This window comes from Falco punctatus, assembly GCF_963210335.1.
Source record: "Falco punctatus genome assembly, chromosome: 10".
Taxonomy (NCBI): Eukaryota; Metazoa; Chordata; class Aves; order Falconiformes; family Falconidae; genus Falco; species Falco punctatus.
In genome coordinates, this window is record NC_137590.1 from 33,676,645 (window position 1) to 33,690,167 (window position 13,523).

General features: G+C 40.8%; 1 protein-coding gene across 4 annotated transcripts in view; it reads right to left on the reverse strand.

Moving 5' to 3' along the window:
- Positions 1 to 13,523, reverse strand: part of LRP5 (LDL receptor related protein 5) — a 191,943-nt gene that overhangs the window by 101,231 nt on the left and 77,189 nt on the right. For all 4 annotated transcript variants that reach the window (XM_080405472.1, XM_080405474.1, XM_080405473.1 and 1 more), the window contains 3 exons: positions 9,028 to 9,225; positions 5,630 to 5,826; positions 3,524 to 3,655 (listed from right to left, as the gene is read on the reverse strand). In XM_080405472.1, the coding sequence (XP_080261598.1) occupies positions 3,524 to 3,655; positions 5,630 to 5,826; positions 9,028 to 9,225 (527 nt within the window). The remainder of the gene's footprint in view (positions 1 to 3,523; positions 3,656 to 5,629; positions 5,827 to 9,027; positions 9,226 to 13,523) is intronic.

Sequence of the window (13,523 nt, forward strand, 5' to 3'; positions counted from 1 at the left end):
GCCAGCAAAATGACTGAAAGGAGGTCCCCAAGCTTTTAGAATTGCCACACTTTTGCTCTGCTTTCTAAACCAACCCATTTGTTGGCCCATTGCTGATCGGTCCAATCTTCCCTGAAAATATGCACGGAACACAATTTTTACTGTGGTCTTAAAGACTTTGATTATTTGCATCAGAAAGCATCTAAAGCATGAAACTGAAGATTAACTAAAGCAGCCTTACAATTTTATGACTGCATGAATAAAGGGCTAATTAGTAGAATGACATATCCCTTTTAAACGACTGCAACCAAACCTTCGTTCCTTTCTCAAACATTCATGCCACTGCTCAAGTAGGCTTAGAGAACTTTCAAACAAACAAACAAGCAAAAAAACCCAACACAACCACTTTCAAAAAAACCACCATCCCAAACAAAAAAACTCCAAACCAAAACAACAAAAAAACCCACAATAAAATCACAAATAAAGCAAGCCACCTGGTCTAAGAAAGGAAGCTCTGCTTTGAAACCTGACATTTCAGAGGTTAGTCGTTCCTGGAAGTTACAAGGTACCAAGAATGACTACTGACCAGGCCACCCTCCACAAGCCCTTCAGGCCTGAGCCATCGGGCTCTGATGGGCACTACAAACTGTGACTTCGTTATCTTCTACACAGGCAAGGCTGGGTTCGGATACCCGTCTAAAACTGTGGATTTGGACACATCCACCAAGACAGTAGTGGTCCAACACAACTTCTTAAGGAATTCCGAAGACCATAGCTTGAATGTACACTTTGCTAAGAGTACACGGGCAGCTGCAGCTGATTTACTTTCCAAACTTATGACCCCTCTTGCTTGTTTATATGGGAACTTCAAGCAAGTCCAAAGCATTTTCACAGCCAACAGAGGAAAAAAGACTTAATATCACACACCTGGAGGAAAGCAACACAAAACATCTACCTGCACAAAACAAGTACACTTTCCCAGCAAGGAACTTACCCTTGATGCCAGCTGCAACCTATCCATATATTTAATATCCATTATGAATATCTACTGTAGAGCTCATTTTTTTAATTTTATTCAGAGCAACTGCTCAGAACCAGAGAGAAAGCAAGAATGAATCAACACTAAAAGCCAAAACTACAGAATAATGAACAATCCTTTGAACATAAACACAATACTTACGGTTTCAGCATATTGACAGTTACATGTTTAGAAAAAGTGTAAACATCCAGTTTCAGAGTTACAATGCATACAGACATAACCTACAACAAAGCAAACAGTGGCACAGCCTGTCCTTGAATTCATGTTTTCTTAATTTCCTAGGCTCACTGCCATCCAACACTCTTTGTAAAGAGCTCTCATACCTGTACATTACCAATATATGTATTCTTCAATATCCAAGAGAGCCAAAATAGTCTAAGAGCCTCAGGGCTTTTCTGCACAGGAATACTTTCTGACAGAGATACACAGTAACATGACATAGTTACATCTGCACCAGTAAACTCCTCAAGTGGACACAGGTTTTTGAGAACAGAATGCTTTTTCGTCTTGCAGACAAGTCCCCAGCAGCATGTGTAATTCCCTTAAAAGCCTAATGTCAAAGAAGCCGATATGCCCAAGTGACTTTGTACTTCTGCACTTCTGCCCAAGCCAACAGGGAACAAAATGGAGAGGTGGTCAACACTGTTGTATCCGTAGTTCCTGATACAACTCTACTACAAAGGACTTTTGCCGAGAACAAAAAGTCAGTTCCTTGCAACCAAGGAGTTAATTAATAAGAGGGGAAAAAGAAGGACATGGATGTTGGCATAAGGCAGACAGGACAACAAAAGATGTGGAGCTTGGGAAAGAAATAATCCATAAAAGTGAACCAAAAGGCCACATTCTTATGCAAAGCAAGATTTCCTGTTCCCATCCCACTTTTTTGCCCTCCTTTGACAGAACACCCTTGACAGATTGTCTGGCCTGACAATGGAAAGGTGAAAGCACAGTATAAGCAGTCACTCCTGCTTGCGCTATCTGCCAAAACGCCAAAAGCAGGCTGACCTTCATTCCCACTGCCAAAAACATGAGGTCAATATGAACGTCTAAAAAGGTTGTCCTGGGCATTCAGCAATGTTTTTTTAAAAGCTGTGAAAGGGAAACTTTCCAAAGCTGGAAGGAGGAAAGAGAAAGGTCTTTCAGCAGCTGCAAGAACTACCTTATAAGCCTTTCAATTGCAGCAGGATGAGCTAATAAAGCTGGCCCTTAAACCCTGGAGGTTCAGTGTTCAAATTCTGCTTCAAGTTCACAAATGAAAAGAACCTATTATGCTTGCTTTAGGACTCGGAGGAATCAAGCCACATCAGAAAATAACTATACTCTTTGACTAGACTTGTTGAAAACTCATCGGAGTAGAGTGTCTTTCAGTCCGTCAGCAGAACATTCTCCAGAACCTCACCTCCAAGTGTCCTACTGCCGTATCAGTGTTAACTACCCGCTTTGGTAAGGTGCATTTTTAAAAGAGGCTTCCTGATCAATGGTAAAACCAAGCTTTCAAAGTACGCCACTGGAGTCACTCAGCTTACAGACACAAACTACACATCTAGTTATACTTTTCAACTAAAGCATACAGTCTAGCTGTTCTCTAAACAGCTTCTACTGGTAATACACAAGCCTCTCCTCCTACTTCTCAGTGACATGGAAAAACCACCCAGAACATTTTTTTTCTCTAGCTCAATTATCTCAAGCAGCAAACTTTATAAACCTGTTCACACAAAGCTTTGCCTCACTTTTTAAAATTAATGTCCAAAAACCACAAACTAGACCCAGGAAGAAATATTCCTGGTGCAATTTTCTCATAAATCCTTCCGACAGAGCAGCCCAAAGGGACACAAAGGGATAATTAATCTTCAGAGCCAGAGAAACAGTATTTTTAGTTTAAATCTTTACTTTGAATTTTTCTGTACAGATTATTATAAAACTAATCAAAGCAGGAGCAAGTCACTAGGTTATCTCTAAAATAGCGCATGGGCATGCGGACATGGCCTTGAACAAATTCTTGGCATATCTGTATACAGAACGTGTCTCGAGCATATTGCTAATTTTGAGATGCAACTGAAAGGCAACAGCTCAGCCACCACTACTGCATCATTGACCACTACTGGGTTACGAATGAGAGGGAGGAGACGTCTGTCCATGGTCCACTGTCCAAATCGAAAGATGTCCTACAATAGCCTACTTCTAATAAAATTCTTCTGCAATGGGCTTCACATACTACTTCATTCCTACAGAGAACTGGCAACACAAAATACAGTCAAAAAACACAAAATGCAGTCAAAATTGTCTGATTTCTGATGCAAGGGATTACTTTAGTTCATAAAAATCACCACCTCTGGTAGCTGGGCAGAAGATTTGGGTGCACAATTTCTGCCATCTTCATCAGGACAAGAGTGAGATTTCAGCGTATCAGGTAGTTCCTCTCAACTCACTTCTTCAAGGTTCAACTTCTAAGCAGCAAACCCAAACCAACTCAACACTGTGACTGTAGAAAAGCCAAGCTCCTACCTGATTTGCATGTCCTGCCATCGTCTTCTAGCTGCACACCAGTGGGACAGGCACAGCTGTAGAAGGGGTCTCTTGGAGACAGCAGACACAGATGGGAGCAACCACCGTTGTTTTCTTCACATGGAGTGTGAACTTCAAGAAACCAAACAGATTTATTTTCATTTTTCTAGAACCCCTAAAGCCATGAGGAAGAAGTTCTAGATCCCAACTGACTGGCACAAGCTTTCATGCTGTAAGACAGAGGAACCACAGTACAAAGTAGTTGATTTCCCCCTCCCCAGCGTCTTCCTTCTAGGGGCACCTGATCTGAGATGCATGCAAAAGCTGATTTTGAAAGAGATGACAGCTCAGCACATTCTCACTGTACAGTTCTTTCAATGTTTCTAAAGCTGAACACAGCTAAGAGCTTTGGACATCAGTTACTTTGTGGATGCTGGGTCTGCTGAGCATCATGAAAATGGAAAACAGGGCTGGGATGATGGTGGGGGTTGGGGGGACCGGTTCTATGAAATAAAGGAAAACTTAACAATTTGTACAGTTCCTACATTAGTGTCACATGTTGGAAATTATTTTTTCTACTGCAAAGCTTTCACAGCAAGACATATCCCTGAAGCATCAGGAAATCCAGAGGAGCAACATGTAAAGTCAGTGATTTTGAAAATCAGAAAATAAACAAAAAAAATGGGGGGATGGGACACACGGCACAGAACAGGGACAGACACACAACAACTGAATGCATCTATGTCATTTACATGGGGGAAAAAGTGGCAGCAGGAGATGAAACTCTAACCATAAATAATTATGGGGAATATTGCCAGCTATTAGGAAAGATTTAAAAATATTGCAAGTTCTGCAAGATCTCTCTGAAATCCGTCACAGTTTGAATAAGCATCTAAACTGCTTTAATACAAAACCACAAAATTTCCCGCTAATTTGGCTTGTTTTACTTCCACTGATGGTCACAAAGAGGAAAAAAAGGGAGAGGAAGGAATACAAGCCTGATCTTAATGAAGTCAACAGCATCTGAGCTATTTTAAGCATATGCTATTTCCCTATGTGCCGTATTTTCTTTGAGACTGACCCAGAAATACTATGACCCAAGGCTGGGACATTCCCTGAGCTAAAAGCAATTACAAGAATTCAGCACAGACAAACTCTTCTCTGGAGCTGTGAGATAAACCAGGGTGCTGTGCATACCCAACAACCTCAATGAAAAAAAACTTGCACAGGTTTCATCATCAAGATGATCTCCGAACTCCTTTTGCTTTCAAGCCTGTTTACTGACATCCTATAAGCTTTACTGGAATTTGTTTAACAAACATTACCTTTAGGGAATCAGACTTTACAGTTGGCATAAAGAAAGAAGCCGATCCAAATGGCATGAGTCTCTCTGCTAGGCCAGAGATGATTCTTCCCATAGCTGCTCAATTACATACATTTCCACACCATTGCTTTTAAGTCCTGTTCTCACAATCCTAAAAGAACTCCTAGACCAACTGTCACAAGGAGTCACAAGCATATACAAAATATATACAGCCTCATTCAATTCTCAATTCCCTACGCCAACCTTCCTTTGAAGCAGCATCATACGTAAAAAAAGAGGCATGTATATGATTCATAAAAAAGCTCAGAACTAAATCCTTTCCACACTGAAACGTTCATAAACTATTTGTTACATATTGGGGATAAACATGATCCAAGTCTGGACTGCAAAAATCACACTTCTAGGTACAACATATTTTGCGGTAATTCTACTTATTACAAAACCCCAAACGATAGGCATTTTTTTCAATTGTCTTTAAAATAATCGTGTTAAGAAGATGCCAGGTGAGTCTTTATCATTCTCAGTTAGATATTCCAAATCAAAAGATGTCAGTGAAGTACTGCCCTGGATTTTGGATTTTGTTACCAACTGGGATGATGAGTGAGCTCATACCAATTTTCAAAGACAGTTACAACAGGATTTGGGTACTCAGACCCTCAGCAACCCATCCCCTGACAAGTGTTTAAGACCTTACAACTTCACACTAACCATTTTTATGATTTAACATTTTTCCTGATAAGTAACGGTCACACAAAAAAGTTTCAGGGAAAAGTAAAACATACAGTATGGCTGCCGGTCTGGACTTAAGACCTGGATGTCCATCGGTGAATATAGGGCAGACAGTATTTCTCTCCTTTTCTCTCCTGTCCTTTTGTTACAGGCATGAATGGAGCGCGTTTGCCAGTCTGTCCAATACAAAGTGTCCCCGGACAGCGTCAGTGCAAAGGGATGGGTAAGGCTACCTTCAACAACTTTTTGCCTAAACGAAAGAGGGAGAGCAAGGATTAAAACTGCACTGCTTCCACTTGTTACCACACAGAGCAAAACCTGCCGTTGTAGAAACTCATATAGGAATCGTCGTCTTTTAACCAATTCACTGGAGCAAGAGATTCACCTGGTGATAAAAGTGACAGACTGAAAAATGTACAACAAGACTTTGCCCGTTCATAGCAATAAGGAGACACATTTTCTGGGGTTTATAGCGACACAGTATCCAATTTAGCTGCACGCTGACTTCTGAAAGGCCACACCAAAGTTCCTTAACAGGTCTGTGCAAATACCCAAAACTCAACTCCCTTTTGGAGGAAATACAGGTCTGAAGAGTGCTCCTCCAATAAAAACCTTACTGGTTTTATCCCCCTATGCAGTATATGTCATCTTTGCCCAGGACTTCAGCTGCACTCAGTCCTTTCTTGTAGCAGTAAAAAAAAAAAAAAAAAAGAAACAACCTGAGTGTCTCTTTAAATCACCCCTCTTAACTTACCAGCAGAAACAAATATTTTTCAGATTACCTTTTTAAATGCAGAGCAAGAGTCAGTTATATTTTTTCTAAGACTGAATACTTATAATTAATAAAAATCAGAAACATTTCAGATGTTTACTATTGACCTCATTCAGCCACACCTCTTCTGGGGATGCATACATTTCCATATAGGTTACTAGCTGAACTCAAAGTCACAAAACACATGACATATCCAACACATTTTCTAAACTCATATGATCCTCAATGCATACATATTGCAATAAATTTGTATAATTCAGATTCAGTAGTTTGCAGACACACACCAAGCCAGTCAAAACTTACTTGACAGTTCCTCAGTCAAAACAATACGAACGCAGTTTTCACAAAATTCATGCACTTTGTGTATGCACAAACACCAAAGCTTACACACGCCTTCCAGACCATTGTCCTGACACAGCAAACCAGTATTCAAAATTTTTCACTGTACAACTTTAAGAAAGCTGAAGTCTCAGCATCATCCTGAAGGAAAGTGAGGGATACATTTTTGTTATACCTATATTCAGATCTGCAGTTCAATTGTTTCCACTGAAGAGATTAAAGAAAAAAACCAACAACAACAGCTAACACTTGGCAGGGGAAGGATTCTGTTTCATTTTGAGCAGCATAGGTAGCATTTGCATTTTCCAGGGTTGGGGGAATATAAAAAGCACCCCCAAAATTCTTTATATGTATTCAAACACGGACAAGTTTAAAACAGACTGACACATGCAAACAAGTACTTGCATATACATGTACAAAGCAGGTCATGTGGGGAAAAGAAAACAAAGTTATTATTCTTTCTGTTATAGAGGTAAAATTGAATCTGCTCTAAAATTTCTGACCTTCAAATTATCACCACTTCTCTCACCACAAAACACGATAAACAGAAATACTGATTTCAGTTCTCTTTCCACTCTTACTTTTTCTGTTGCTTCTTTAGTAGTAAAGCACTGGCTGTATCCTCGTATTGTAGCAGCTGTTTCCCACTAAGATCCAACAGGCAGATTGCTCCAGTAACATTAATCCACCATGCAGAATGCACATTTCCTTTTTTTTTTTTTTTTTTTTTTTTTTTTAATTTTGAAGTGATTCCGGGATGGGAGGGGTAGAAACATTTGAAACACCTTAAGATTTCTTTACTGACAAGTCTGAGTGAAACTCACTTTGCTCCACCTTTAAGGAACCCCCCAAAGTTATTATCTAGTTTGAACCATTATTGAAGTCTACCTTGACACCAGCACCTAAGAGTCCTGGCTTCACAGATCTCTGCTTCAGCATTGATCAGTGGAAGGGGAAAAAAAGAATAAAAATTTCATTTTAATGGAGTTTAAATTAAGATCAATATCCATGGTGTTTTATTAATATGTCTAACATTTTAAGAAGGAAGCTTTATCATACGGTAACAATATAAATTATACACAACTAATTGACATCAAGCTATTATACTGGACAATGCCTAAAAGTCCATGTGCTGTTTGACACAAGGAACTTCCAGACTGCACCCTGCATTGGAGTATCCTGACCTCGAGTGTCCCATTTACACCTTGAGTAAAATATGTAAGAAGTGTACACCAGTGAGCTTTTTTTTTTTTTTTTAATGCAAAACTATTTTTTTCCTAAAATACTGTTTCATTTATGGTTCAAGAGAAAACTGCTTGGGAGGTTGTGGACACGCATTAATTATCACAAAGTAATTTGGACAGATTGCTGGAATTAGCGTATTCAAAGGCTTGCTCCCTTTCAAGTGGCATTCCTCTGCCTTAAAAAGAGCAAAATAAATTTTACTTACCAATTACAGCTTTAAGTTTTTACACGGACATGCGTGTAAAGCTTATAAATTTGTATGTGCATAACTGCAGAATCAGCCTGCAAACCTTACCCTCTGCCGCTTGCCCCTAAGGCGGAGAAATATATTCATGTCTTATTGTAGGAAAATCTCTCTTAGACTCTGAATTTTGAGAGAGCACTTTCTTTCTGTCTACAAACCTGCACCCAGCCTTTGAGCTACCACTCCCTTCCGTAACGGCCTTTTCCCTTGTCTGTACTTCTGACTGCCAGTCAGCACTTGTCACTTACTACAATGCCACCATTATCTAGCTCTTGTATAGTGCTCTCAAAGGAACTTAAGAGTGTTTTCTAAAGGATGTCAATATTGTTATTCCTCTTTTATGAGTGTGAAAATTAGGCACAGAATGCGCCTTGGTAAAAAAAAAAAAAAAAAATATTGAAAAAAATTGAAAAACACCACGGAAAATGCAGTGGTTTTGGGGGAGGGTATGTATATGTGCGCGCATGTTACTCTATTCCACAGATACGTGTAAAACTCAACTCCAACTTCTTACCAAAGCAAAATGATTTCATAACACAAGACGTTCAAAATGTTATGCAATAATGGAAATGAAAATGTCATTTTCAACTATCTGAAAACCAACACCAGACCAGAACACAGAATCTTAACAGTCCATAGTAAAATACCGATATAAATAGTCTTACTTTTAAAACCAGTTTTATAGGATCTGAGACTATTTTACTTTTTGCAAGGCTATTAACAATTGCATTTAAAAAAGAACAGTAAGTTTTGGCATTATTCTAGGTTACTGAGAAAAAATGCCTCGATTCAAAATGAATGCAGGAGGCAAGAAATAACACACACCATATTACTGACTAAAGGAAACTTACCTGAAGGAACCATCCAGATTTGCCCTATGAATGAAACTCAGTTTTGCATCAGCCCAGTAAAGTTTCTGCTCATCCAGATCTATCGTGAGTCCATTGGGCCAATAAATATCTGAATCGACAATTATTTTTCGCGTGCTGCTGTCCATTCCTGCCCGTTCTATTCTGGGAGTTTCACCCCAGTCAGTCCAATACATGTAGCTGAAAAAGGAAGCAGAGATGCACACAAATTAAATGACAATACATGCTGGTTAGCTTTAGGAACAGAAGGGACAGCAGCAATTCGCAAAGCCCATAAATGTATATACATAGAGTGGTGTATACACACAAATGTATATTCCCAAAACTTTACCATACTGATCAACATACTTATTAGCATAAATCAAACCACAGTTCCAAAGGGTGCAAAACAAGTCCTGCATGAGAGCATCTCCCACAAGCACCGCCTCTGTATAATGTATCACCATTCTCTTTCACCACCAGGCAGCACCTGATTGCCATATGCATTTACAACTGAGCATCACCCTCGTGTGAACAGTTATTTCAAGTTAATATCCTAAATCACATTCTGAAGCAACTCATGACCTACCCAAGCAGACCTTCCTCTTGCAGTCTGTAAACAGAAAAGAATAAATCAAGTGCCCTGAAGTTTGTTTCTTCAATAAAGCAAGCATGAGTCAGTGCAGACCTAGAGTGACATCGGATTAAATATTTGGATGCTTTTCCCCCCCTCCCATCCATGTCCTGGTTTCCTGGTCCCTCCACCTATGGGCAACTTAAACAGCCTGAACAGACACATTAACAGCACTTACCAGTTGGAAAGGACCAGATCAAAACGTGTCAAATCGCACAACATCTGCATAAAAAGCTGAGACTGTACAGTTAGGAGAGAAATTGATCAGAAGAGGCCAGTCAGTTCCCAGCTGGTAAATGCTACCCAGCGTAATACATCCAGGTTGCAAATTTGGCACGCCAGGGGTGCAAACACCCCTTGCACAGCTACCTCAGGCCAGTCAGAGAAACGATGTTGCCTTCCCAAGGCCAATACAGCCATTCCTGGCATGGGCAGTGTCAGGAAGCCTTTGACCTGAGTGAGCCCTCCAAACAAAACGAGGTGTCTGTGCACTGGACTCTCACCGCTCCAGGTTCATCATGCTATATTAGATCAACAGCAGTGCTGGATGGGCACCAGCTGAGTAAATGCTGAGCTACCCCTAACTTAAGTCCTGCTACCACTGGAGCTCCAGCAAAGCATGGTAAAGAGGCATCTATTCAGTCTTGCAGGGCCCTTGCTTAGCCAGACTCTTCATAACCTGGATGATCTCAGACCCTCAGGTCCCCTGAACACGACAGCACTGGCTGTGCAACCACGCCAGGAACCACAAAGGAAGTAAACAAACGTGCACCGTGAACACACACGGAGGGAAAAAGCTTAACAGTTTATTTTAGGAAGGAGAATGCTGTCTACTTTAGGAACAAAGCAGGGACTACGTTTGTAATTGCCATCATGTTCCTAAGCAGGATGTTCTCCCCTCTGCCACAGAAGATGCTCCTGTACAGTTACTGCCAGCACGTCCATCGCAACTCACTTAGGCTGAAAATGCTCTGACCTCCATGTGCATACCGCACCTGATTCAGCCGCACCTCCAGTTCCAGTGCGGTCACAGCATCTATTTGGACCATTCTGATCACACTGTTCATATCCCACTGATACATATATATGTGTGTCTATCAATATAGACAAATAGACAGATGGAAATGAATCACTTTTATCACAATACACATACACTTCAGTGCAGGAGGGTAAAGCAAGGAGTTTTCTAGTTGAAATGGTAAAGATTCCATGCAGATGAGTCCTCAGGCTCCTGAGACAGCTCAACCTCAGAGAGGCTGCAGCAGACTCATGTCTCCAGATGCCTTCCCCAAAAGGTCTCAGCTCCAGCAGCCAGGACAGACTGACTGCTCCTGAATAAGCAGCAGCAGTAGCTGAGCTGCCCCAGTTCACAGGACAACCTATGAATGTAAATTGCTGCTAATTTTGGTTTTCCTTAACAAGTCAGGCTGTAATTTGTGGCAGCTCAAACTGTGTGGGGAAGCAGCTATTGACAAACAACGGAAGCCAGAGAAAATCAGACATAAAAGAAACTGTCTACACAACCAGCTGGTGGATCAGACTGTGAAAATGATCAGGTCAAATACTCAGTTTTGGTCAGGTCAAATCACGTTTTCTGATCCGGCTTACCTGCACTAACCTGAAGCATTCAAACGATGCCTTGAGCCACCTCTACAGCAATGAAGATGGACAAAAGATGGACTGTTGAATTAAGAAAAACCTAAAAACCTGGCCATTAAAGGTGACTTTGGCCTGTATACACATATATATATATGGCTGACAGTCCCACACTTAATCATATATATATATACTGAGCTATATAAATACAGGTTAAAAATGAGCTTAGACCAAAATCTGAAATCCCACAACAGTTATTTAAAAGCAAAAACAAAGGAGACAAAACTAACTACAACCAATTAAACCTTAAAAGCAGGTTAACATGAAAAGGATGAAAAAATATCCCCAAAATTACCCTTGAGCAAAATTCCTCTCCTCAAGCCTCCCATTAAAATTGCAGCCTGCCCTGAAGCTCAAAGCATTCAGATGAAGAAAAGATGGGGGGGGGGGGGGGGGGGGGAAGAGAAGTCTGTAAGCCAAGGGGCCCTCACGGCTTTTCTATGCTGTTAAAGGAGCTTCAGCTCAAGAGCCTCTCCCCTCCAAAAAAAACTGTTGCCTAATTTCATCCGTGATGTGTGTTTCTCCTTGGCCACACAGAGACTGCTGAACAAAAGGAGTACTTTCAACTACACACATTAATTTGCCACAGGAAAATGATATCCTGACATTTTCACTCTTTAACAGGTACCAACCTCAGTCCCCATCAATGCCTGTATCGTTCAAAGGTCTAAGGCTACACAGTATTAGCAACGTAACCGTACCGCAAAGGAAGGCTAGCAGGATGAAGGTGCATTTAGACAACATGTAGAATGATCTGAACGCAGACAGAGCTCTTTCAAAGCACTTCTCTCCCAGCTGGACTTCTAAATGCAACATATAAAAGACTATTATTACCCTGTCACCACCTCACCCTGATTGTAGGCATCTCTGCAATGCCGTATCATAAAGCTGATCTTCCTGGTGAACTTTTCAGAATATATCACAACTCTGCAGTAATCAAGCACCTACTGAAATAATGGTTTCGTTCCCTCCATGTGCCACAAAGCACCCCCATGGTCCATCACAGGAAAGCATGCCAGGCAACGGAAAGGCAAAAGCAATTCTTGTCTCCATTTAACCTCCTCCCCTTTTCCAACAGGTTTCTACCCTTTTGGCAGGCAGCAGGTGCTGAATTGCCATGAATTACACAAAATCTGCTCTGGTTTGGGGATCTCTTAACACATCAAGAGGCTGGGAGTTTGGATATCACTGTAGGAGATCAGCTGTTTCTGCAGCAGGACTGGGAGCCTCTGGTCTAGGTGAGCCTATTTAAAACCATGCTGCTGCCAAACGGAGCAGTTCCACCCCTACTCCTGCTGCTGATAGAGCACCCTACAAGAAAAAAAAACAAAACAAAAACAAACAAACAAACAAAAAAAAACCCCAAAACCACCAACAAACCAACCAAAACTTTCAGTTATCTTAGCAAATGACCAGTCTGACCAATGGTCCCATAGCAGTGGTGCTTCAGCAGAAGGGACAATAAAGGCAGCAGCCACACAGCTGAAGTCACCTAGGAAACTTCCCCCGAGAAAATGGCATTGCTCTCCAACTGCCCCCTACATAAGTCACTTAGAAATTAGGGCCTTGGACTCTACAATTAGCTAGGACACTTCTCCTCATCCCTCTTTCTCCAACTGTTAACATCTAGGCTGGTTTGATATATTTTTCGTTCGACACGAGGCACAACACAGCATTGGCCATCAGACTCTTAACAGGCCACAAAATGTCATCGTTTAAATGCAAGCCGGTCTGGGATTTTCAAGAACGCACAAAGTGTAAGCTTTCCTTTTTTTAACTTTTTGATTTTTATTTATTTATTTATTTTATTTTGAGTGACAAAGCTAGTACAACCCAAATTAAATACAAACTGCATCCTGGCTGAGACACCTACACTGAGATTCAGCTGAAACCAGGATTTTTTTGGCCGAGTTATAAATCCTGGAGGAAAAAAATAATAAAAATGCACAATTATTATGGAGTGACACAAGCTTAGCTAAAGCAGCACTGCAAACCGAACTGGCACAGTAACACCACAAGAGAAACCTTTCAGGGGAAGCAGCTTCCTTGATGTGATTAGTCATCAAGAGAAAGGCAAAGACTTCATACCTACCCTTGAAATAATGTTTACAAAAATGCCTTTTGTCAGAACTACAGCAAGCTGCTTGCATTAGCCAGGTTCATAAGAGAAAGCGCCATACAGGAAAAGCAGCGGAGAAATTAAGTATTT